Source organism: Corylus avellana, chromosome 8, assembly GCF_965113065.1.
Source record: "Corylus avellana chromosome 8, dhCorAvel1.hap1.2, whole genome shotgun sequence".
NCBI lineage: Eukaryota > Viridiplantae > Streptophyta > Magnoliopsida > Fagales > Betulaceae > Corylus > Corylus avellana.
In genome coordinates, this window is record NC_142497.1 from 15,408,051 (window position 1) to 15,433,268 (window position 25,218).

The following is a 25,218-nucleotide window of genomic DNA, read 5'->3' on the forward strand; positions in this document are numbered from 1 at the left end:
AAAAAGTTTTTTTTTTTTTTTTTTTTTTATTAAATAAGTTCGTTTGGTTAAAAAGAGTTAAATAAGGATTTTTTTGACTCTTCACTCTTGCGCAGATAATCAGTCAAAATGTTCAACCACATCACATGTTTCGGACATCCCCAAATGCCCAAAAGAGAGAAGGGGGGGTGAAAACCAAAACAAAAAATAAAAAATAAAAAATAAAAACAAAAACAAAAACCAAGTGTGTTTCTTGCAAGAATAAATATGATTATAATGGATCTGGGAAACCCCATAAATCAGTATCAAAAGGAAACAAAAACCTCTGAATGATAAACAAGAACGACAGTAACAAATAACTAATAACAACAATAACCATGACATATCCTACCATCCAATCCCATATGGAAACAAAATTATACTGTACAAACTTTCTTGCTGCATTGGCCTTGCCCCAACCAAATTTGGGGTCCGCTGCTGTCAGATCCAACTTTCAGATTGAAACAACCTTGGCTGGCAGAGTCAACCCAGTCACTCTAAAACAGCAACCTCTTGATCAACCCTCCAATAATTTGCATCATTGAATTCCTTCATTCCAGGTCCACCCTCGTCAGAATTCTCCTCCTTCTCTGCCACCTTTGGTATAATGTTTCTCTTCAATGGCCCTGCTTCCCCAACAATCCCCTCCTTGAGAGCCTGTTCCATAGCCTTCTCAGTACCTTCTAATTCCACACCTACAAACTCAACATCCTCTTCGAACAACGACGGCACAGCAGCAGTTCTCTGACTTGAATCACTACTGGCTGAACCCTCAGATGAAGTTGTAGTGGTTGGCGAGCCATTTGGAAGTGTAGATTCTCCACTTGAAGGGGAAGTAGCACTAGAAGTCACTAATTGAGCTCGGCTAGAAGGATTGACATCAGAATTGGTGTGATCCTCAAATGGATTCACACTTGAACCGCCAACTTGCAGATCGGATGAATCGCCCCATCCCACCCAATCAGGTAAAGGCCTATCTCCAAACAACTCCTCATTGTCGGGTGTCTCAAATCTGAAGAATCCCATATCATGGGAAGCACTTGCCTTCTCGCTTTCCTTGTTCAGAATTTCACCATTCACAGAACCACTCCCAGTAAACCCGTTCAGGAAGTTACCATTGGAACTAGATGTGCCATTGACAGAATCTTTGCTTTCAGCCAACTCTTCATCCTCACCAACCACAACTTCATCATCACTACTGCTGTTACCACCATTTGCAGTTCCATTTAAGTTTATCTCATCCATCATCTCTGATGTGCTCACAGGTGCATTACCAATTCTGTCGTCTTGGAATGCAAACCAGTTGGAATTCGTGAATAGACTACTGTATAAAAAGGGTTAAAAAACAATATTAAACTCTTCATCTTCCTCTGTTAACATAATTAGTTCCACAAAAGAACAAATTACGATAATAGATTATTTAAAGTTTGACTGATTGGGATTTTCATGTGGATTTGGACTGCAATACATTATTTAGAGTTCGACTGACTGGAATTCAAATTAGGATTTTAAAATATATAATCGAATTCAGACTAGGATCATGTTGCACCAAGTCCAATTCATAAACAGCCTAGCTCAATCCCTTTAAAATAATAGCGTGGATTCGGATTGGGGACCCCAGACCTCAATACTCAATTCACACTCTAGCACAGCACAAGTTACATACATATACGTAACTACCAAGTTACAAATTAAATTTCAAAGGTGCTTTAAAATGCAAGGTAAGGAAAAAACTAAAACCCAGATTTTACAGAAGTTCTGTACGTTGTTATCTACATAAGACAATCGAAGATGAAATTTAGTTAGCGTTGTTATCTACATAAGACAATCGAAGATGAAATTTAGTTAGCTTTATTTTTAGTAACTTATAATTATGAAATCTTTAACCATATTCAACACTGAGCTTTAAACTGACCTTATAATTATGAAATCTTTAACCATATTCAACACTGAGCTTTAAACTGGCCTTAGTTTTCTCAATTCAAAATTACAATGCGAACTGAATCAAGTTAAATTCATGTTAAGGCAGCTAACTTTTACATTTTTATATGAAATCATTTTAAATTTTGTACCTCTCAAATTCACAAATATATATTTAAGTTGACAGAATAATTATTTTGGATGTTCCTTTACTTTCAGGTTTGCCAGAATAATCATTTTAAATATTTTCCAAGTGTATGTCCATAGTTCCTCCTTAATATAACTTCTCTAAAAATAAAATAATTTGCAAACTTACCTCCCTTGATCATCACCTAGCCTCAATGATGATATTACAACTTCAGCAGATTCATCATCAAAGTAAACATCCTGCATATTTATTATCAAAGGAAGACATTTCAATATTAAATTAAATAACAACAAAAAGGTTAAAACCTTCCTCTTTGGCTTGTTCATATTGTCCCACATCCTATACATTCTAGAGCTTCTTACTTTTCCATGCCTGACTGAGTTAAATAGAACATAACCACACCTCAAATTTTTAGAATCAAATCAGGAAAATAACATTGGTAATTCAGAAGACTCAAAACTTTACCTCATCATCACGATCAAGAGCCCCATGTTCCTGCAACCATGATCATACAAACATTACACTAAAGAAAATTCCCGGGCAGCGAAAGGGAAAGTTAGGAACAAAAAGGGATGAAATGGTAATATATGATCAGAGAGCATCTAATTCACCTCTTCAGCATCTTCATTCCCATAGATTTTGTAGCGGAAGGCCTGGCTCAAATTATTCGCCAGAGCTGCTACATCATAATCTCTATCATGAAGGTCATCATCATCACTATCCCTTGTCCTATCTTGCAATGCAGTTGGACGGCTGAAAAAGGTGAGGAGAAAAAAGGGGAAGGGAAAATAAAAGATCAATGGAGTTGGAAAGGTCAAGAACATGGCAGACAAACTAAGTCAAGATCCAGTTGAAAAGGGAAAATATGTTTTTGGCCTTAAGACTTCTAACTACACTACAACAGCAATTAGGTACAATTGCACTAGGTCATACAATGACCAAAATACATTACTAATCCCAATAATGGTTTTCAAGTTGTAAAGTTCAATGTAACATAACTCTTTTCAAATTCCTCCCATTTTACTTCAAATCTCACGTGATACATTTTTTTTAAAAAAAAAAATCTGTCGGAAGAAATACCTAGTAGATCACAACTCCTTTTCCATCTAATACTATCTCCATGTACTTTTAATACCAACTGAAGTAAACCTCCAAAACTCATATCTCATATTTTCCAAATTACATTATTTTTAAAGAATGCACAACAATTCACTCCAATCACACTTTTAGAACATGCATGGCATATAGATGAAGTATGATCATACCCACAAGCCCATCGGTATACGTTTTCAACGGCATTGCGCTCCTGCAGAACTGTAGCTTGCCACTCATTCCATTCACTATTTTCCTATAAAGAACATATGTAAATAGTTGTGTTAGAACAGATAGTAAATAGAAAAAATTAGCCATTTGAAAGATGTAAAATAAAAATAAAAAATGAATCCTTAAATGTATCCAAGATATCTCTTGTATTAACCATGTGTACTTGGATTGCGCCTCTTGCACCTTTAATGCAACTTCCTTTACTTATCAAAATAAAATGTATTCAAGATAAGTTCTTCAAATTGTGACAGATACGAACAGTGAACCAAATACTTCACAGAAAGAAATCAATAAGAGGAAACAATGACATTGTAATATGAAAAATAAAACAAAAAGAAAAAGAAGCCTTTGAAGATCAAGTAAATTTTTCAGCACATAAAAGAGTGATCTGAAGGTAAGTTCAAACATAGCAATCATATCCATTTTGAACACCAAAGATGCACCAAAATACATCACACATGATTTAAAAAGAGGAAATACTCAATACTGTAAAGTGAAAAGGAGGTATTTTAAAAAAAATCCTCTGCCGTTAGTCAAAGCACCCAGAAAATGATCTTAATAAAAATTTATACCAAGGAAATTTTAAATTTCCAGGAAAAGAATGGCACATGGTGGAATTGATTTAAGAAGGGTGGATACCTATCACCCACCTGAAGACAAGCCTGAATGCGGCTTTGACCATTTCCCAACTGAATAAGCTTGTTAGAAACTCGCGTAATATGTCCAAGATTTCCTGCCCGAGGTGCTCGTTTTCCAGTAGGCATTGTTGGCTACAAAGTCAGGGAAAGTCTATAATAATCAGAAGTTCCAGTGCTATCAACAGGTAAGAGGACATAAATAACTGTATATAATTTGCTATTTACACAATGCAAAACCCTATGCAAGTATATTTATCCATTTCAGCAGAAACCAAAAAAGGGAAACTAAAAAGATGAATACACTATGAATCTCTGCTGCCACCTGTAAGTGTTTTGATAGTTATGGTCCTCTTTTATCTTGTTCGGACACAGTTCAGCAGAGCATTTATAGATGTGCTACAATGATATGAGAGTCATCAAAGATAGTGACCTGATTAGAGTCGCCAGAAAGAATGGGATGTTTATCTGTTTGGAGAATCTTTCCAATCAAATCACACTCTCGAAGGAGATGATTGACTATAGCATCACTCTTGCTTTCCAAACAGGACAAAATGATACTCTCCACATGGTGATGCAACGAGTTATTGTATGGATACCTGCATTAATTGAACAGAGATGACTATAAACCATGTATCTTCAGGCAAATTATAGTGAAAGAAGCAACATTAATAGCAAGAGAGATCAAGCTTTCTCTAGACAACAGTAGCTTGGTCACTAATGCATTGAGAATCACAAAATTAAAAACCTACTCAAAGAAAAGATCAATGATTCTTCGAATGGTTCCTGAGCTGACTAATTCATTCTCTGCAGCTTCGTTGGCAGTTTTCAATAGCACTGCAACAAACTCCACAATCTGGAACGGATAGCAAAGAAATATCATAAACATAAAACTGGATATCCAGAAGTCATCAATAAAGTCAGTTACTGGGGCAAACAAGCGTTTTTAAACTACATTATGAATACTGCATAAGTTTAAAAAAATTGACCAGGAGCTTAGGACATATGACAGCCAACTCTGTTAGTTTCACTCCACTCAACTTCCAAATTGAGTTTAGGCTCAACTTTATCTTGCATATTGAACTTATAATAAATAAAGAAACCAACCTTTAGACGATGCTTCCCAAGAGGAGGCCTCAATTCTCCATATGTTGTAGGCAGTATCTTCTCATCAGATGACACATGCAGAAGTGTAAGCAAGTCACCTGCATAACAAAGTTGTATAATTGAACATTTGACAAGGATAAAAACAGCAATAATAGTGCGGCTATTAAGTTGTGTTCAATGTGCAAGTATGGAATGACTGGAATAGCTGAAAGTTTGAGTGGAACTTTCAGTCGTCTTTTTTTTTTTTTTTTTTTTTTATTTGGCACCAGGTATCTAGAGCTTTGCTCTAACTAATCCCGGGGGTACACAGGCTCTCGGCAAAGAGTTTCCCACAAGTAAACCTCAATTAATTCAAGGAGCGAACCCCCAATCATGGCCCAAAGAAGCAGTTTGCACTTAGTGGGTTTCGAACCTAAGACTTTGAAGAGCATACTCAAAGTCTCAGGCTATCCAGCCACTGAGCCAACCCCATGGGGTTATTAGTTAGCACTTTTTAGCGTTTTATTTTTCCTTCTTTCCTAGGACTTTCCATATTTTTAATGTTTTAGTACTAACTTTTTACTTTCACTTAGGGACTTCTCTAGTATAATTCCAGTATAGTAAGGTTTTACCTCTTTCAATAAAGCTCTATTATTCATTAAAAACAATGCTACCTTTATGGAAGAAAACACCACCGGTTTAACTATCGCAAACGTCGTTAAATACCATGCAAGAATGAGTTTATAAAGTTATATATCTCAAGATAAGAGATGGCAATATATTTATGAAGGTATTCACCATTGTGCACTTCAACCATCAAACAAGATGAATGTGGATCCTTTGTTAAAGTGACAACTAATTTTCATTAGCCATGTCGCATTCCACTTATCTAACTTCCTGACTTTTTTCACTCATCTAGAATGAATTATTCAACTTCAACTTAACGTTACCCAATGACGATGTATTCATCTTGGAGTCCAGATGACAAAAGCAATATTTACCAAATGAGAATCCTCATCTCTGTCTGCATATCAAATTTTTTAAATTCAAAAGGAACGAAGATGGAAAGTGTATGATACATCACCAAATCATCAAATGTAAAGGGCATGAAATTAAACAACGCATCATATAGATAAACCCAAAACCAAGAACTTGGAGATAAGGCCTTTTAAGCTCCATACACATCATCAATAACAGATGAACAATAAAAGAGAACATTTTCAGAATGTGCTCACAACTTTAACACATTTCTCATGATCTTTAAGGCCATCAGGCAAATAATTAAATAAAGAAAATAAAACTTTCTTTGTTTCCCTCAACTGAAAAATCAAATACTAACAATATTTATTGGGCACTAAATTGGGGAAATCTAAAAATAAGAAACCCAAAAAGAAATTTGCTTAGTCATCATATCAACACGGCTTTGACAGCAACATAGCAAGGCAAGATCTAAACACCATGTTCATCACATACGCCAGTGTAGACTTACTAGAAATCTATCAACAAAACCTCAACACCAAACAAGGCTAAAAGAATTGTTTTTCAATGCCTAATATCTATCAAGTGAGTCATTTTATGTTAAATTTTCAAAAAGTACAATACCATGTTTTACTTCTGATGATGACAGCCAAAATCATTTTACTAAAACATAACTCAAATGACACAGTTTCATCTTACTGTGGCAAGCTATAATACAAATTTAAAATGTGTGGATATATCTATGAAATTTCTACTGAGAATAGTAATTCTAGAATTAACAGTAAAATAATTATTGGATATGAAATAGCATCTCCTAGTAAGGCTGCATTCCTACCTAAGGAGGAAAAAAAACTAGCAAGTCAATAAGGTAAGTCTAATAGATACGTAATTATTTAAATGGGCGTCCATCAAACAGCATATTTGGCATGAGAAGAAATAATCCACTAGTCAAACATTTTCACAAATTTCACATCATGAAAAACCTAAAGTTACAGACTCCACAAACTTACCAAGTTTGGGAAGCATTGCACCAATTGTCTCAGGGTTCACAGATATTGGAGGTTCATACATATGTTGGCTTCGAAAAGAATGAAACATGGGAGAAGCTGCTGCTGATCTTTTTGGGTCCAACAAAGAAATACAGACAGAAAGCGAGTGAACAAGGCAAGATTTTGAAGGTGAATCTTCCAATGCATGACCGAATATCCTTGTGACAAAGCTGATATTGACAAAGAGCTTAAAATTATTTACAAAATATGCACAAATAAGTAATAATGTATGTTTATGCAAGTGTATAGCTGACTAAAACGCTATCTGTAGACAAACCTGGGGCTAGAAAGTTTAGTGGCTAGGGCTGATGAGGAATTTCGAGTTATAGCACATAGTGTTTCAGCCACATTTGCATGAACCTCAGGAGGACTCTGATCCAGGTAAAATCAGCTATTAGAAAATTCATTACAGAAAACGATAGACCAGATTATAGCTTGCATATAAAAATTAATCATAAATTAATAATAAACTTGTATACTCATTTCACAGTTTTCTTCTTGGTTTTTTTTTTTTTTTTTTTTTTTCCCTCACAAACTACACTTTCAGTCCCTAATATTTATCCAATTTGATACTTTGATTTCATTGTCTACTACATCATCAATTTTTGTGACAGTATCAACACCAATAATTTGGAAGGATAACATTTCTCAATATAAAGACTAAAACCAAGGGATAAAACTAGTTATACCATATTTCAGGGACAAAAATAAAAGTTTAGCCTAAAATTATTATGCATTCCAGCTTCAAAAGGTAAAGCTAGTGAAAGCAGTAAATACATCAGCATGACCTTGTCTACATGCTACATCACAGCTAAGGTGCTAAACCCAAATTTCAAGACAGCAGTTGTTTAGGAATTCTACTGTGGGCCAATAAGGAAAAGACTCAACTACCACTGGCCAGCATTTGAAAGAGAACACACACACCAAACAAAAAAAACTCAAAAGTTGGTACACCATATTTCTGAACCTTTGACAAGGAATGGTATCCTTACCAAAAATCTCTCAAAAAAAAAAATCAAATATCTGTTTAGCCACCAGATTCTAACTTCCAATCGGTGGCAAATCGGAGGAAGTTGTGGCTTCATATAATGCTAAAAATGAGCATAAAGCTATTCCAGCTTCAAAGGGACATGCAAAATACATGAACATTTAAGTTGGAAGACTCCAATGGATTTACTAGTCAAAAAGTAGGGTTCTTTTCTTAAGGAAATTAATAATCAGAAAGGCAAACATACAAGATATATTGGGAATACCGTAACTTGAGACACATGAATGCCTATGGCTCCCACATGATGTAAGTGCATACTTTACTATACAACAAGCAAGCAAAGGCCTTACAGGTCCCAAACTTAGTGCATTATTATACTTACTGATGGACTCAGTTTATCCACGATCATTTCTAGCAGATTGCTCTCAGCCAACCATTGCATTACTTCTAGATAATTGGGATACACATGGTCATCGGCACCTACAAGTCGAACCAAAACCTGCACAACGAGCCCACCTAAGATCAAAAGACAACCTAAAATATAAAATGCAATTCTTGCAAGGAGAGATACAACTACTTAAGTTGAATATTGTAGCTACTTACCTCCATGATAGATGTAATTCCTATCAAATCAACGAGATGGCGAAAAACATCCTGATGAGCCTGTAAAGATAACAGATATGAGTGAGATATAGTTTACAAGGAAATAATAATAGCTAACGAAAAACATGTTTTATACATTATAGATAATATAGACCACCACCAAGCCTGTTTCTGACAGGCAATAGGCAATAGTATTCAAGGATATTCGTCCTCAAGTTACCAGAACCAGCGGACAGATCTTCTAGGCAATGCACAATCCAACATTCCAGGGAAAGCTTTTACAATCAAGATTCATAACACTAAATGAATATATAAATTTCAAAGTGCATTAAGTATCGCAGATTAAATAAACATTGCCTTAACCACAGAAACATTATGGGTACATTTGGTAAAACCTTCAGATGGTGCTTTTTGCTTTTTGGTTGTGATGTGACGTAAAGGTGAAAGTAGTTTGTGAATGTTGTGTTTTGAGTTGTTTGAATGCTTGCAAAAAGTTGTCCTAAAAAGTGTTGCCAAGCGATCCCTATGTAGCTGAGCATCATTTTACTGTTAGGAAGTTCAGAAAAATATTACCCCAAACTAACTAACCAACCTAACAAAGACCATATAGAAGAAGGGATAAAAGCTCAAACTAAAGCATTTAAATACTGAGATTCTTGCCTACTTTCACACCTGTCAATAGCCATTTACCACAATAAAATGAACTTTGTAAAGCCAGTGGAGTGTTCTAAAGAAAGAGCATTTTGAACAGACAGGCAAAGCGCTAGTACTTGATAACGCAGAGCCAATATAAGATAAACTTTTTGTACTAGAAGAAATGCCAGCGCAGCCTTGGTTGGCAGGCCTCTCATATAATTCTCAGGATTTAAGAAAAAAAAAAGCAAAAATCCAGCATCGCATAATGCTTCTGACCAAGAGTGAATGGGGGATATGCAAGTACTTCAGAATACTCTCTACCGAAGAGCACCATAGGAGTGCATATAAAGGAGAGCCTAATTAACATAACACATATAGGAAACAGATTTAAGGAGAGCATAGATAATATCCAGGACTTTTTAACTGCAAAGCCACAGAACATGATGGCCACTCGCTGGAATTTTCAAGAACAAAGTTTGCACAAAAAAAAAGTAGAATTTGATTGCATTAAAGATGCACTCAGCAGACACAGGAAGCAATAGTACAAGTTTAAGTTTAGCCAAAACAATAGGCTTATAATGTCACTCTAGTCAGGATGTCATGGTTATGCATCCGAGGATCTATTAAAACTAGAGCGGAACAACTTTGGTATCAAAAGTCACCATTGCATGAAAAGATTCACATACTAGCAAAGAAGGCTAACCCTTCACTGTGCATCCTACAAAATCACTAGGGGCAAAATAACAAGCAAAGTCATTTGTGCCATAATCTTATGTACATGAACATCAATTCCCATGTTCTGAGAGTGCAGTTGAGACACACTTAAAGCATACATTAAAATCAGGCACACATAGTTGATGTTGGCCATGAGCAAGAGCCAATGATTTCCATCTAGTGCACATTGTTTTTAAAACATTGCAACAGCCCACCATAAAAAGAAAAATTAAACAATATATACAATGCAAAGTTAAACAAGTTGCTTACTTGAACATAATTCATAAGTTGGACCGTCTTCCGTATCATGAGGCATACAACAACCTAAATGACGAGAAAAAAAAAATAACATCAAGAAGCAGTGCCACTAAAGCAGAAGTAGGAAAAACATTTCCCAATAAATAACAAAGAAACCAAGTTTCTTGTATCATCACAGGAGACCTTGCTAAAATACCCAGCCAGCAGGGCACTATGAAGACGATTTGGTTCCAAAAAGGAGAAGAGGAAGTTCATCAGCTGCAAGCACGGGAAAGTAGAAGAAATCAAAATCAAAACAATAGCATATCAACTTCCATCCTTATACATGAGACATGCAATCATGAATAACTATAACCATGTACCTCCTCTTCCTCCACCAAAGTCTTCAAAATAACATCAATTTCACATGTGAAAATCTCACAGGCAATGAATGGAAACCTAAATCATGAAACAAATTTTACAAGAACAATCAGAAGCAAGAAAGAAATTCCAAAACAGTTGGAGCATTGACATATGAAAATTCGTGAATATCAATTTTGTATCAAGTCAGAGTACAATACTTGAATGCTCGTTTGCTTTCAGCTTCCTCTGGGGGTTCTTCAATGATATAGCGCAATAACTGCTCCACCTGAGTTCTATCCCGTAGACTGAAAACATAAATTCCAAATAAGTAGTTTCCAGGATCAACTTTTATATCATCCAACAAACAGACTACAACTCATATCAGTTACATTTACTACCAAGAAACACAAATGCGTAGGTATTGGTAGCAGAAATAAGTAATGGATGATGAAGTTTATAAAAACAGGTTACGAGTAGAATGGAAGGAACAGTACAAGTTAATGAGACGACTATTTAATGCTTTGCATTCTTGAATTATTTCTTCTTCATCCAGAAGCTCTTCCAAAGTGAAATTATCCTTGTCTAATACTGACTCCACCTGCATACAAGAAAAAGACACAACGATCTCAAATAGGTTAGAGATAAAGAGATTGGGATAAAGGAAAAAGAGCACGCTGCAGGACCAACCCCAGCATTATTTTTTTATTTTTTTTAATTTTTGATAAGTAAATTGAATTTTTATATACAAAAAATATAGTTGTTCAAGTGTTCTTCCAGAGCAAGAGAGCATTAATAGGTCACTGAAATTGAAACTTTTGATAACTGACACCCCCTTAACAGTCGCACATCTTTGCATGCACACTCTAGAACGATCACTGACACCTTAGAAGCAACTATATTAAATTCGTCGAAATGTTCCAATTTTCAAGCGCCCATAAACAAAACAAAAAAAAATTGCTAGCCATCAATAGGTCACTAAAACTGAAGCTTCTCATAACTAGACACCCCTTAACAGTCACACATCTTTATAAGCACACTCTAGAACAATCACTAACACCTTGAAGCAACTATAGTCAATTCCTCTTAAGTGTTCCAATTTCAAGCCCATAAAACTATATATATATTTGCTAGCCATTGTTATCCATATCCCCAGCAGCCAAAAGAAGGCCAAATATCATTTGTAAAGCAAAAGAGTTGGATTCTGCCACTATAACTAAATTCAAATTAATTAAAGACCACAAGAAGCAAATTAAAACAGCAGAGAGAGAATCCACTTAAACCTATTCATTTTGGGAAACCACTAGAAAACATTCATAACATAAACAAAACGTTGCGGCAAAAACGTACACATATATAGCAAGCCATTACAAAATTCAGCAAACCAAAAATCTAGTCAGGCCAATTAGTCGAAAGCAAATTCGAATGAAACATATTAGCGAGTTGAAACTAAAAACAAATGGTCGACAAATTACTAAAACCAAAACAAAAATCGCACGCCATTTCCAAAAACAAAAGAAGGAATCTGCTGCACAGAATATGAAATAAGCAAATCGAAACACGGTATTCTATTTCATCGAATTACAAAGTCAAGTGAATTAGCATTTCTAAGACTCTAAAAATTGGGTTGAAAATCACTTACAGGTGAGGAGGCAGAAAGAGCTGTGAGCTTCCAAAACATGTCGAAGCGAGAGAGAGAGAGAGAGAGAGAGAGAGAGAGAGATTCAGCAGAGCCCGAAGCAAGAGCTGCACAGATCTGTAAACCCTAGAAACGCGAGGAATCTAGGTGAGAAAAAGACGCGGATAGCTCTAGATTCGAGGGAGCAGAGAGAGAGAGAGAGGTGCTTTGAGCTGGAAACCCTATTTTTTGCGAGAGAGGGAGATCCGAAAGAAGCTAGGACCGTGAAGATCGAGAGAGAGAGAGAGAGAGGGGCAGGCCGATAAAAATCGCAGCTGTAACAGAGCAAATAGCTGATTGAGGGTCGCAAAAGTACAGAATGTGGTACTCAGAAATTCCCACAAAACCATTTTATCATGTCAATGTGAACTCATGCATGATATGTATGTATGACATGTGATATGCCTCATACATGGTCGTGCAGTTCGCAATTGTAGTAGGTGACTTTGATTTTTAAAAAGAGTAAAGTTGGTGTCACGGCTTCGGCGATCACGGTTTTAATATATTCAAAAGTTTGTTATATATATATATATGGTTTAACTGTTTATAATTATTTCAACTAATCATTTGATCTATCCTTGAAAAAAAACCAAAGTATTAATTGACACCTGTAAATAATTGTGAGATAAAAATATAATTTCAAACATTATATAATATAATAATCTTAAACAACAGTTGAATTTGTCCTTATTAGAAATATGTATATTTAATAATTAATTGTATCATATTAACATTATAAAATAATTATCATATTATATATGGCATATACATGTGACACAGACATACCTAACAGTTTTGAAAAATTCAATAACTAAAGATATTTTTTTTCCATGCAATCGATCAAATTGTATAAGTCCGCCTACATGTGTTAACCAACCTACCAACTCACGAGATTCCAAGCCTGCAGCAAATCCGAATATTTCAACATGTATAGGCGGATTTCTCTTATTTAAAATAATAAAAAATCCTGGTTTTATTCTTTTTTGTGTCAAATAAATCTCACTTTATCTTGACGGTTTTAAGTTGATTGACAAGAAACATATACAAAACCTCCCTAGAAATCCACGGGTTGATAAGTACGGCTATAATTCAAATCAAATATCATTAATGACGCAATGGCGACCCTGCGACCATCTACGGCCACAATCCCATGAGCTACTACTGGTCCACGTCGCCCATTTGAGAGCTCTTGAGACGTACGACTCTTGCGAAAAAAAGAAAAAAAAAATTGTTCATAGGTTCAGATTTTTATTGAGGATTAAATACCTAATATCTCGAGAAATTTATTTATTTTTATCTTTTTTTAGGATTTAATTTTTATCATATGAGGTATATATGATTTTAATAAAGACCAAATTGATTTTACCAGAAGTCTATATCACTGACATGTGGACCAATTAAAATTTGACACTTGGCATAAGGGGGCCACGATGACACAGCCACCTAATTAAATTTTTTATTTTTTTCAAAAAAAAAAAAAAAAAAAATTGGGGTGGCCCCTTGGCCATTTGGGGTGGCCGATTTGGTTATGAGGATGACCTAGCCACCCCCATCTAGCTGGATGCAGTTGGCCAAGCCACCCCACTCGGCCACCCCCTTGGCACTAAGGGGATGGCCGAAACCACCCCCAAGACCCACTCGGAGTGGTTTCGGCCACCCCCTTTGTGCCAAGGGGGTGGCTCCATGGCTCTAGGCCACCCCCATGGAGCTAAGGGGGTGGCCGAAACCACCCCAAGTGGGTATTGGGGGTGGTTTCGGCTACCTCCTTGGCACCTTGGGAGTGGCTCGCCAATTTTTTTTTGTTTTTTGAAAATAATTAATTTTTTTTTAAATAAAAATATTAATTAGGTGATATGACTACTTATGTCAAGTGTCAAATTTTAATTGGTCTACATGTTAGTGATGTGAACTTCTGTTAAGTTAACTAAATGACCAATTTGGTCTTTATCAAAACCACAAGTATCTCATGTAATAAAAATCAAACCTTAAGGAAAAAAAATAAAGAAATGAAACCCTAGAGGGTATTAGGTATTTAACCCTTTTATTAATTTATTCCTCAATTCTTTTTTTTTTTAAAAGAAAATATTGGTTATCATTATCAAATCAAAAGATATAGCAGAAAGCTCTATCAAATAATATCACGAATACAATCAAGAGTTTTCTCCAACCACAGTCTGTTTGGCCACATTCGCTAAACAATAGGCTGTTATATTAATGTCTCTACGAACAAATAAACATTGCCATCGTCTGAGGGAGTTAATGATCCTCTTTATGTCATCACTATGTGCCCAAATCTCGACATATTCATATCCTTGGAGCAGATCGCTTTTACTATAACTTTGCTTTAGCTGAGCTTGGTCAGGTAATCCCACCCTTGTGTTGCTCCTTGCCGCAATAACTTTGCCATCATGGTCCCGCACCACTATCCCAAAAGTTATGGATCGATTCACGGAATTAAACCCTTAAATAGAATGACTATTCATTTAAAATAGCTATTATTTTATTTAGTAACATACCATTTTAAGAAATAATTATTCTCTTAGGAAGAGAAATATATATTCTTTTAAAATAAATGAAAAAAAAAATACAAAAAATGGAATTAATTTTGTGGTGCTTCTCTTTATGAGTTTCATCTCCTTGCCCAAAAATCTTGGACAAAAGCTCTTCCTTCTTTTGAATCAGTTCCCATCACTTGCTCCTGAAATTCTGGTATCCATTTTACCACCCATGAAACTATGGCCGCAATGCTTAATTTCTTTTGTTAACGTCATGATCAAAATAGTCAAAACAACCCATATGTGATCTTACTTTCAAATAAAATTATAAAAAATCAAATCAAATCAAAACAAAAACAAAAAGTACCCATGTGACCATCTTTAGTGGACGTGATTGATAACGGCGTTAAGAGGTTTTTTTTTTGTTTTTTTAATTTCTTAATTTTTTTTAAATAATAAGTTAATTCATACCGTTTGAAGAGTATTTAAATTTTGAGTTGTTTGTTTTAATGAATAAAAAACACAAAACAAATACCTAAGTTTTGTTAAAGTTTTTGGACACGTAGCGGCGTAACTCTTATCAATCCTCGCCTCTTGTTTTTTTTTTGGGAGGGATCTTAACCTCATGTTGCGCATGGACATGATGGACATGATGATCCACATGGACTACCATGCGAAATCAAGCATAGCCGCATAAGGATCGTGCGGGCAAGACCAATTTTTCCAGTTTTCCAAAAGTACCCATGCCAATTTCTAAAAATGCCATCGCCGTACAAAAAGTGATCGGACCCGTTTGGTGTCACGTGCGCCACTCTCAACTTCCCTTTTGAATTTGAGGAGGGGCGGAACAGTGCGCACTGCGCACCATCTACCTTTTGGAGCGACTTTCTCATAGGACGTTGGCTTGAGCACTTGGTGAAAAAGGTCAACATTTAAATACAACCAAAAAATAAAAAAAATAAAGTAAAGTAAAGTTAGCAATAATTCCTAGTCATTATATGGGTTTCAAATTTCTCTTTTGTGTCTCCCGAGAGAGAGTGAGTCATTTGGGATTTCTTCTTCTATCAAAGTCATTCCCTTTGTTCCATTAAAGAGGTTAGTGATAAAAAGTCGGCAAAAAAGGAATCTCACTCCCTTAATATTACTTGCCACTAACTCACCTCTCCGGTCATGAGTTCCCCGACATGTGATTACTTGTAATTAATGTTTTGTTTTCAAGCAACCCACACTACACTTTCTCAACACGTGTATAACTTTAGGTAAATGGAAATTGGGATTTTCTTAACAACAACTAGTTGGAAGACAAGTGCTTGATATGTCGATCATTAGAATGATTTAATATGTAGACGAACAATTTTTATGAGATGAGTTAGACCTACGAATTTCTTTATAGTAACAGCCTACCACAAAACGAATGGGGCCAATACTACTTACCCCGGTAATAAGGACCAGAAAAATACTGGCCTGCACGTGAGGGACGGTGTTGAGGAATAATCCCACATTATTTATGAACAAGATCTTAGGCATATTTATAAGGAATGAGTAACCCTTTTTTATTGAACCGGTTTTATGAGATGAGTTAGGCCCACGAATTTCTTCAAGCAATACTGAGGGTACTTACTAATTCTTTTACTAACAGAAGCTTACTAAACTGATGAGTAGCTCATTCATTGGAGAAAAATAAAACAATTAATTAAGATAAATATAACAAATACCAATGAATGAGTTACACATCAATTTAGTAAGCATTTGTTAGTAAAATAGTTAACATAGTATTTCTCTATATAGATTATTCTATAAGCACATATTTTTTTGAGACAATCAAGTTAACTAAGACTATAGTATTAGGTAATTAAGTAAGATGTGTGCAAAAAAAAACAGTACTGATAAATTTCTCATGCTAAAAGAGAGCAGGCTATCATTATTGTAGTGGCCGAACTAAAAATATGATAAACACAATTTAAAGCAAAATGTTTGAAGAATGAATAAATAGTTTTAAACTTTGACATGATTCATGAACATAAAATTTTCAAATTAAATTTAAACACTATAAGCTATAAGAGACAATCAAAGTTAATAAACTACAAAATAAACAATCATATAACAGAAACAATCACACACACATATATATTATTCTAAATAGAAATAATCATGCAATAAATTATATATGGTTGAAATGCTCAGTTTTTTGCTCTATTTATGATCACTTTATTGTTTATCATGAAAAAAGTTAAAAGAAATTAGGAATAGCTAGATAATATAGAATAAAGAAAAAATACCATTAAAAACACTATCTAATACAGCCTTCGTGTGAAACTCTGTCTTAACGGCTCTGTTTGGTAAAAGCCTTGGGCCTTTTTTTTTTTTCTTTTTTCTTTTTTTTTGTAACAAAAATTGATTTATATGAAAAAATTTGACTTTTTTTTTGTCTCTTCCGTAACAAAAATTGATTTGTAGTGATTATTTTATTTAAATAGTAGTAAAAAATAATTAATGTGATATAAAAAGTAAAAATCTTGTGAGTTGAAAAAGTTAATGAATAGTATCAAGCCATTTTTCGGCCTTTGCCCAAGAAGAATATTAATTACAAAAATATTAATTACGCTACCAAATTGCACATGACAATATGGTAGTAGTACAAGTCCTATCACCCCTACAAGTCCTACCATACTTGCAATTGACGTAGTTCAATGTACTCCAAAAGATTTGGATGATTGCGGTAACACCACTGAAGATAAGATTTGTAAATGAAGTGTGAGAAGTTAGAAGATCATGATGATTTTGAATCATCCTTTGTAAATCTTATGCCATCAAGAGTTTGAAGTATTCTTGGCAATTTGTTTAGTTTTCAAATTTGTAACAATATACAGCTGTATAGTTATCTTTAGGAATATACTTAGACAATTGTAATGCTATAAATATTCATTGATCGAATAGAACTTTTTTTTTTTTTTTTTTTTTTTTTTTTTTTTTTTTTTCAGAAAATGGCGTACGTGGTGTATTTATTGCATAGCTTGCAAAGAAGAGATGCCTGCTTGCAAAAATTCATTAATACATTCCGATGGATTATACAACCACGGGAATAACTTCAATTCGGTCAAGGCAAAAAGGGAGGGTTTTCTACCCATCACTCACAAGCTGACACCTCAGCTTAGCACATAGACTCAAAATGAGAACAAAACACCATATTATTCCTACCACATTGACCTGCCGCCCACCTCCGCCTGAAGCCGCCGCCCCGAAAACGCCGCTTCCGCTTCCGCCCCTTAGGGGTGGCCCGTAGCCACCCCAGCCACCACGGCGCGGCCACCCCAGCCAGATCTGGGGTGGCCTACGAGCCACCCCGTGGCCATGGGGTGGTTGCGCCGGCCACCCCGTGGCCTGGGAGTGGTCGCGCGGGCCACCCCGTGGCCTGGGAGTGGCCGCGCGGGCCACCCCGTGGCCTGGGTGTGGCCGCGCGGGCCACCCCGTGGCCTGGGGGTGGCCACGCCGGCCACCCAGATGGGGCTGGTGGTTCCTCATTTTTGTCCTCATTTTTTTTTGTTTTGGTGTTTTGTTCTCATTTTAAGTTTTTGCATTTTTCTTAAAATGTTGATGTGTCATGTTGTGATTGGTGGGCAGAAAACCCATGTTTTCTGCCACAACCGTATGGCAGCAGCTCTCATACAACCACACCATGTGAACATTGTCCTTCGAGCCACCTTGTTCCCATCTCGACGTACATATCGCATCTCCCACGCCGGTATTGAACGTAAAAAAGAGCGAATGTCCGCTGTCAACTGTCCCCTGCTACTGTCATTTGGATTTTCTGAGTTTACTGCCTCAATCACATTTTTGGCATCACCTTCCAGCTAAAACCGTTGTAATCCCAATTCCTTGCACAGCTGCACTGCGAGCAGAGCCCCCATAGCTTCTGCCGCTGAAGGATCCATAGGTCCCTGTCTCGTCTGGCTGCTTGCCCCCCACATCTTTCCCTGGTGATCACGTATAACAGCCCCCAAACCCACTCATCCTCGCTTGACATCAACACCGGCATCCCAATTGGCTTTAAACAAACCATTAGGAGGCACCGTCCACGCACTCGCCAGGTTAGCTTCAGTTGCTGCCCATTCAGTATTTCTACGCTTCGTCAGGTTTTGAAACTGCTCCGTCGCTTGAATAGCTTGTTTGATAAGGGATGTCGGGTGCATAAAGGTCCCGCTGTGAATGAAATCATTTCGCCGAAGCCATATACGTCGTGCTATACCCACAAATTGTAGAAATTCCAATCGAGCACATTTGTTATACATCCCTTCAACAACTTGCAAGAACTCAGGTCCCTCGAAGGAGCTTTTTTGGAAACAGATGCAGCCTTCACTCCAGACATCACATGCCGCCGGACACTGCCATAGTGCATGAAATGTCGTTTCAGGTGCTTGTTCACATATCGGGCAGCTAGGATCCAGTAACACCTTGCGGGAACAAAGATTTGCTTTAGTAGGCAAAGAGTCATGGCATGCCCTCCACAGAAATTGCTTTTCTGTATTTGGGATGGTGAGATGCCAAAGGTTCCTCCATAGTGGGTGATTATGATGCTGGCTAGATCCCTCGACTGAATGAATCAACTCTCTGTCTTTTTGAATATGATACGCACTCCGGACAGAAAACACCCCCTTTGCCGTCCCCCTCCATATGAGGACATCCTCTTGATCCATAATACTCACAGGAATTGATTGGATAGCAATGATCTCCTCTTGAGTGAAAATCTGTTCCAGCAATTCAGAGTTCCACCATTTTGTATTTGCGTCTATCAATGTACTGACAGTTGCTGTCTTAGCAAGGACCCGTGGGGGAGATATTATTCGAAAAGCGGATGGTAAATAGAGCCAACGATCCTTCCAGATACGAATTTTTTGTCCATTGCCAACTCGCCAAATCAGCCCTTCCTTTACAAGATCACAAGAGCTTTGTATACTACGCCACGCAAATGAGGGTTTTTTTCCACAAGAAGCTTCAAGTACCGAACAATTGGGATAGAATTTAGCTTTCATAATTCTCCCTATTAAGCTGTTGGGAGTTTTCCACAACCGCCATATTTGCTTTGCCAAGAGCGCTTTATTAAAGCATCGAAGATCACGAAAACCCATACCTCAGTTTGCCTTGGAACAACTCATTTTACCCCAATTCATCCAATGAATCCGTTTGTCTCTCTCCTTATGCCCTCAATAAAATTTCATCATTAATGAATTAATCTCAGAACATAATACCTTTGGGAGCTAGAAGACGTTCATACTATAGGTGGGCATTGCTTGAATCACAGCTTTTAATATAATCTCTTTCCCGGCCTGAGACAAGAATTTGAGTTTCCAATCCTGAAGCCGTTTCCATACTCTATCCTTGATACCTTTAAAAGCTCGTGTATGTGATCTCCCCACTAAGGCAGGCAACCCAAGATACTTGTCATAATTTTGATTTACAGGAATTCCAACCAATCCTTGTATTTGGGCTCTATCACTAGAAGATGTGTTCCGGCTAAAAATATAGCCGTTTTATTTGTGTTCATTTTCTGACCCGACGCCATCTCGTACAGTTGTAAAATAGATGATAAATGATTCCATTGATTCACATTTGACCTGCAAAACAACAAACTATTATCTGGGAAAAAAAGGTGGCTAATCTCCAGACCTTTTTTCGAGGTAAGGACCCCTGACAAAACTCCTGTCTTATTTGCTTGGGTTATCATAGCACTTAGAGCTTCTGCACACATTAAAAATAGGTAAGGTGATATGGGGTCCCCTTGTCGAATGCCCATGGACGGAGTGATCAATCCGCAAGGCTTGCCATTTACAAGAATCGAATACTTGACCAATGTAACACACATCATAATAAGTGATATCCACCGTTCATTAAATCCCATCCATCACATCACCGCCTCTAAAAAACCCCATTCCACCCTATCATATGCTTTGCTCATGTCGAGCTTCACCACCATAAAACCTTTCTTCCCCCTCATCCCCGTATTCATAGTGTGTAAAGTTTCATAGGCCGCAATTACATTATCCGAGATGAGGCGTCCCGGGATAAATGCACTTTGGGTAGGGCCAATGATAGTAGGTAGAATCTTCTTTAGGCGGTTAGCTAAGACCTTTGAGATAAGCTTATATAATACATTACATAAACTTATAGGTCGAAACTCCGTGACATTCATGGGGTTTTTTCAGTTTTGGAATAAGAGTTACATGGGTCAAATTCAAATCATGAGGCATCATTCCATCATTCAAAATATCAATAATAGCATGACATACCTCCGTCCCCATAATGGGCCAATTGTTTTGAAAAAAACTTGCGTTTAGCCCATCCGGTCCTAGAGCTTTGAGCGGCACCATTTGGAACAAAGCGACTTCAATCTCCTCCACAGAAATTTTTTTAGCAAGTCTCCATTCATACTGTCCGTCACGCTATCTGTTATAGGTGTAAGGCATGGAGTCATATCACCATTTCCCATCGCTGCCCCCTTTCATCCATAATCATCCCCACATGGTTACGTCTTCGCCTTGCATTGGCACAGGTATGGTAATACTTCGTGTTTTGATCCCCCATTTTGAGCCACTCTTTTTTTGCACGTTGATGCCACCATAGTTCCTCTTTATATAATAACACTTGTAATTCTGCCTCAATGCTTTTAATCTCCTGTATTACCGACATATCCTCCTTGACCTGGAGCTTAAGAAGTCTCCCCTGCAGTTTTGAAATAGAATCGGGCAAGCTGCGATAAACTTTCTTCCACCAACTTTTCAACTCATGCACACATCCTTCTAGTTTTGCATGAAGGTTCTCCCATCTTGTTTCATGGTTTGAATTAAGCCTCCAAGCCGAAATAATAGCTTCTTGATAGCCTGCTTCCACGGCCCAGCTTGCCTCATAAAAGAATCTAGGTCGACGTCTATTCAAACTTTGCTGCCGAGATAGTGATAGAACTAAAGGTGCATGATCAGAGCAAATGGCAGTTTGCACATTTACTGCAGCATCAGGAAATAAGTTTCTCTATGCAAGATTTGCGACGCCTCGATCAAGCCGTTCTTTTATAAGTGCACTCCCCTCTTGACAATTAGTCCATGTGAATTCAGGTCCCACAAAGCCTAAATCCGATAATCCACATACCTCCAGTGTGTCTTGGAAAGCTTGCATAAGCTTGCATAAGATTGTTTTGTTGTGGTTGGCCCCCCCATTTTTTCTGTTGTTGTCAAGACTTCGTTGAAATCACCTATGCATACCCAAGGGTCTGGACCCATAAGGGCTAGCCGTTTTAAGAGACACCATGCTTGTCTTTTTGTAGCATCCGGTTGACCATAAAAACCCGTGAATTTCCAGTCAACCTCCAATTCCAGGTATCAATTGAACTGAACTGAACTGGTATCAATTGAACCAACATTCAAATTCACTTTCAAACTCAATAAATGATAGCAGTATAAAGACACAACAATGAATTTTGTGAATCACCTCATAATGAGTAAATGAACAACAAATACAACAAATTCTTCTTATGCCAATATGATCAAACAGTTTACCAAGTTTTTCGAGGTAATCCCAACATTTCCACGTTCCCACGTTTACCAAATATATATGTTAGTAATTTCGATTTCTCTTGCCAACTTGCACATGACAATAAATGCAAATAGGTGTTTTGTTATTGATATTTTATCATTGTTTCAGTCTATGTCAATAAATAAAAACTACTATATTCCATTAAAGTATTTTGTTATGTATAATGCATTCTTTGTCTCCTTAATTAATTTATGCCCTATGTTCCATTTTTTTTTTTGAGGGAAAATAAAAAATTCTCATTAATCAAACTACTGATTCAGCCATTACAATATCCCTAATGCAAAGGAGAGTCATTGATAACCACAACTGGTTTATATTTAGATTAACGACCATTTTTGCAACCTTATGAGCCGCATCATTTGCCGTTCGCCTTACATGTTGAATTTCCCATGAACAACAACTTTGAAGCATCTTCTTTGTTTCCTCTATCAGGTTTCCAAAAATGGACCAGCTCCTCTCCTCCCTACATACGTCTTGCACTACCTCAAGAGAGTCCCCTTCCAGAATGATATCTGTGAAGCCCAACTGACCCACAAGCACTGCTGCTCTCCACACCGTAGAAGTTTTTGCCACCACTAGGTCGCTAATGTAAGAACATGTCGAACACTGCGTAGCTATCACCCTGCCAATGTAATCACGTACCACAACCCCAATGCCCATAATCTTTTTTGCTTATCCACAACTGCGTCCCAATTGAGCTTCATTGTTCCCTCAGATAGTGCTTTCCAAACTTCCACAAATTGTTGGCCTATCTCCCTCCTACCACCATTTGCCCCTTGAGACACTTTGAAGTGAAACCCAAGTTGGTCAAATGCTATTTGGAAGACAGTCTTTGGAGGAGTAAATACCTTCTCAAAAACCAGCTTGTTCCTTCGCAACCAGACTTGCCTAGCAATACAAGCAACCTGGTCAAAATCCGAATCCTCCAACCGGTCAAGAAGCTTCATAAGTATATGGCCAAAGTCATCCTCATCACTAGTGCTCTTCTGGAATTTTGCATTGCATTCTAGCCAAACATCCCGAGCTCCAGGACAGCTCCACAAAGTATGATCCACCGTCTCCACTTCCCCTCGACACACCAGACATAGTAGGTCATTTGTAATTTTCCATTTAAAAAGATTCTCCTTTGTAGGAAGAATATTATTGCACGCTTGCCAAATAAACACTTTAACAACCCTCGGTCCTTGGATCCATCATATCCTTTTCCACAGTGATGTCAACATGTCTACCATAGAGACACCTCCTTCCTCCCTTAACCTCAACTCCTTAGCCAAGTGATAAGCACTGCGCACGAAAAAGGTACCATTCTTGTTCCCCACCTATACTAATTGGTCTTGTTGCGTGTGGGGACATATGGGCATACCGCATATCATTCCAACCTCCTCCTCCTTAAAAATTTCCCGAACAAGAGGGATATTCCACCATTGTGTATCTTGATCGATTAACTCACTAACCTTGGCTTCAGAATCAAGCACTCGAACTGGAGTTTGGATAGCATATGTCGTCGGGGATGGCAACCATTTACGACCCCAAATTTTAATATTCCTCCCATTCCCCACTCTCCACATCAACCCTTCTTTTAATAAGTGTTTTGCATTCCATATACTCCGCCACACATACAAAGCTCTTTTGCTCAAAGGAGTTTCTAGAAAATTTCCATTAGGGTAGTATTTCTCTTTCAATATCTGGCCAACTAGAGAATTTGGATTTTTAACAAGACACCACCCTTGCTTGGCAAGCAAAGCTGTGTTGAAACATTCCAAATCACGGAAGCCCATACCCCTACCTCTTTAGATTTGCCCATTTTGTCCTAACTCATCCAAGCTATTTTCTTGTCATTCTCCTTATGCCCCCACCAGAACTTAGCCATCATAGAGTTAATGTCATGATATAAGGTTTTTGGAAGCTGAAAAACACTGATTGTATAGGTGGGTATCGCTTGTACAACTGCCTTAACCAAAACTTCTTTCTCTGCATGAGAAAGGAACTTCTCTTTCCATCCTTGCATCTTATCCCATATGCACCCTTTAATCCCAAATAAGGAGAAAACTTTGGATCTTCCTATAATAGTTGGCACCCCTAGATATTTTTCATACCTTTGGGTGGAGTTAATACCAGCTACGGATAGGATTTGAGTCCTTATATTTGCATCCGTGTTTTGACTGAAAAAAAAAGGATGTCTTACCTTTATTTAGCTTTTGCCCCGAAGCTTTCTTATAGTCATCTAACACCTTCTGAATACAATACCATTTGGTAGTGTCCGTTTTGCAAAAAAGAATGCAGTCATCGGCAAAGAATAGATGATTTAGCCACGTTCCTCCTCGGGTAAATGGCAGCCCGATTATTCCCCCAAATCTTTCCATCTTGTTTAGCCCTACACTTCAACCTTCAACACATAAGATGAAAAAATATGGTGATAATGGATCCCCTTGCCTTAACCCTATAGACGGTGTGATTTTTCCGTACGGTCTTCCATTGATCAAAACTGAATAGGTCACCGTTCTTACACATGTCATCAACATTTGCACCCACCTAGTAGCAAAACCAACCCTACACATGATAGCTTCTAGAAATCCCCATTCAACTCTTTTGTACGCCTTACTCATATCCAGTTTTAGAGCCATATATCCCTCTCTTCCTTTGAACCATGTATCCATGGTGTGCAAAGCCTCAAAAGCAATGATAATATTGTCTGTGATCAACCTTCCAGGAATGAAGGCACTTTGATTTGGCGATATGACCTCTCCCAGAACCTTCTTCATTCTA

At 37.3% G+C, this 25,218-nt stretch overlaps 1 protein-coding gene across 2 annotated transcripts; it reads right to left on the bottom strand.

Moving 5' to 3' along the window:
- Nucleotides 1–215: 215 nt before the first annotated feature.
- Nucleotides 216–12,697, bottom strand: LOC132164134 (uncharacterized). Of its 2 annotated transcripts, none has more exons than XM_059574563.2 (19): nt 12,338–12,697; nt 11,193–11,296; nt 10,917–11,003; nt 10,719–10,794; nt 10,540–10,614; nt 10,369–10,422; nt 8,749–8,808; nt 8,528–8,644; nt 7,435–7,529; nt 7,119–7,327; nt 5,152–5,249; nt 4,797–4,900; nt 4,478–4,643; nt 4,060–4,179; nt 3,352–3,434; nt 2,698–2,839; nt 2,552–2,581; nt 2,255–2,325; nt 216–1,339 (listed from the first exon to the last, which is right to left on the bottom strand). In XM_059574563.2, the coding sequence occupies exons 1-19, from the start codon at nt 12,374–12,376 to the stop codon at nt 511–513; spliced, it is 2,559 nt and encodes an 852-aa protein (XP_059430546.1). In that variant the 5' UTR covers nt 12,377–12,697; the 3' UTR covers nt 216–510. The 2 variants fall into 2 exon arrangements, with proteins under 2 accessions (XP_059430546.1, XP_059430545.1); XM_059574562.2 differs by having other exon boundaries at nt 216–1,342.
- Between the last annotated feature and the right edge of the window lie 12,521 nt (nt 12,698–25,218).

Coding starts and splice junctions, on each gene's coding strand:
- LOC132164134 (XM_059574562.2), bottom strand. CDS start 12,376: ATGTTTTGGAAGCTCACAGCTCTTTCTGCCTCCTCACCT. Junction 4,901..5,151: donor TTGGGAAGCATCGTCTAAAG/GTTGGTTTCTTT, acceptor TATCCGTTCCAG/ATTGTGGAGTTTGTTGCAGT. Junction 2,582..2,697: donor GGAATGAAGATGCTGAAGAG/GTGAATTAGATG, acceptor TCATGGTTGCAG/GAACATGGGGCTCTTGATCG.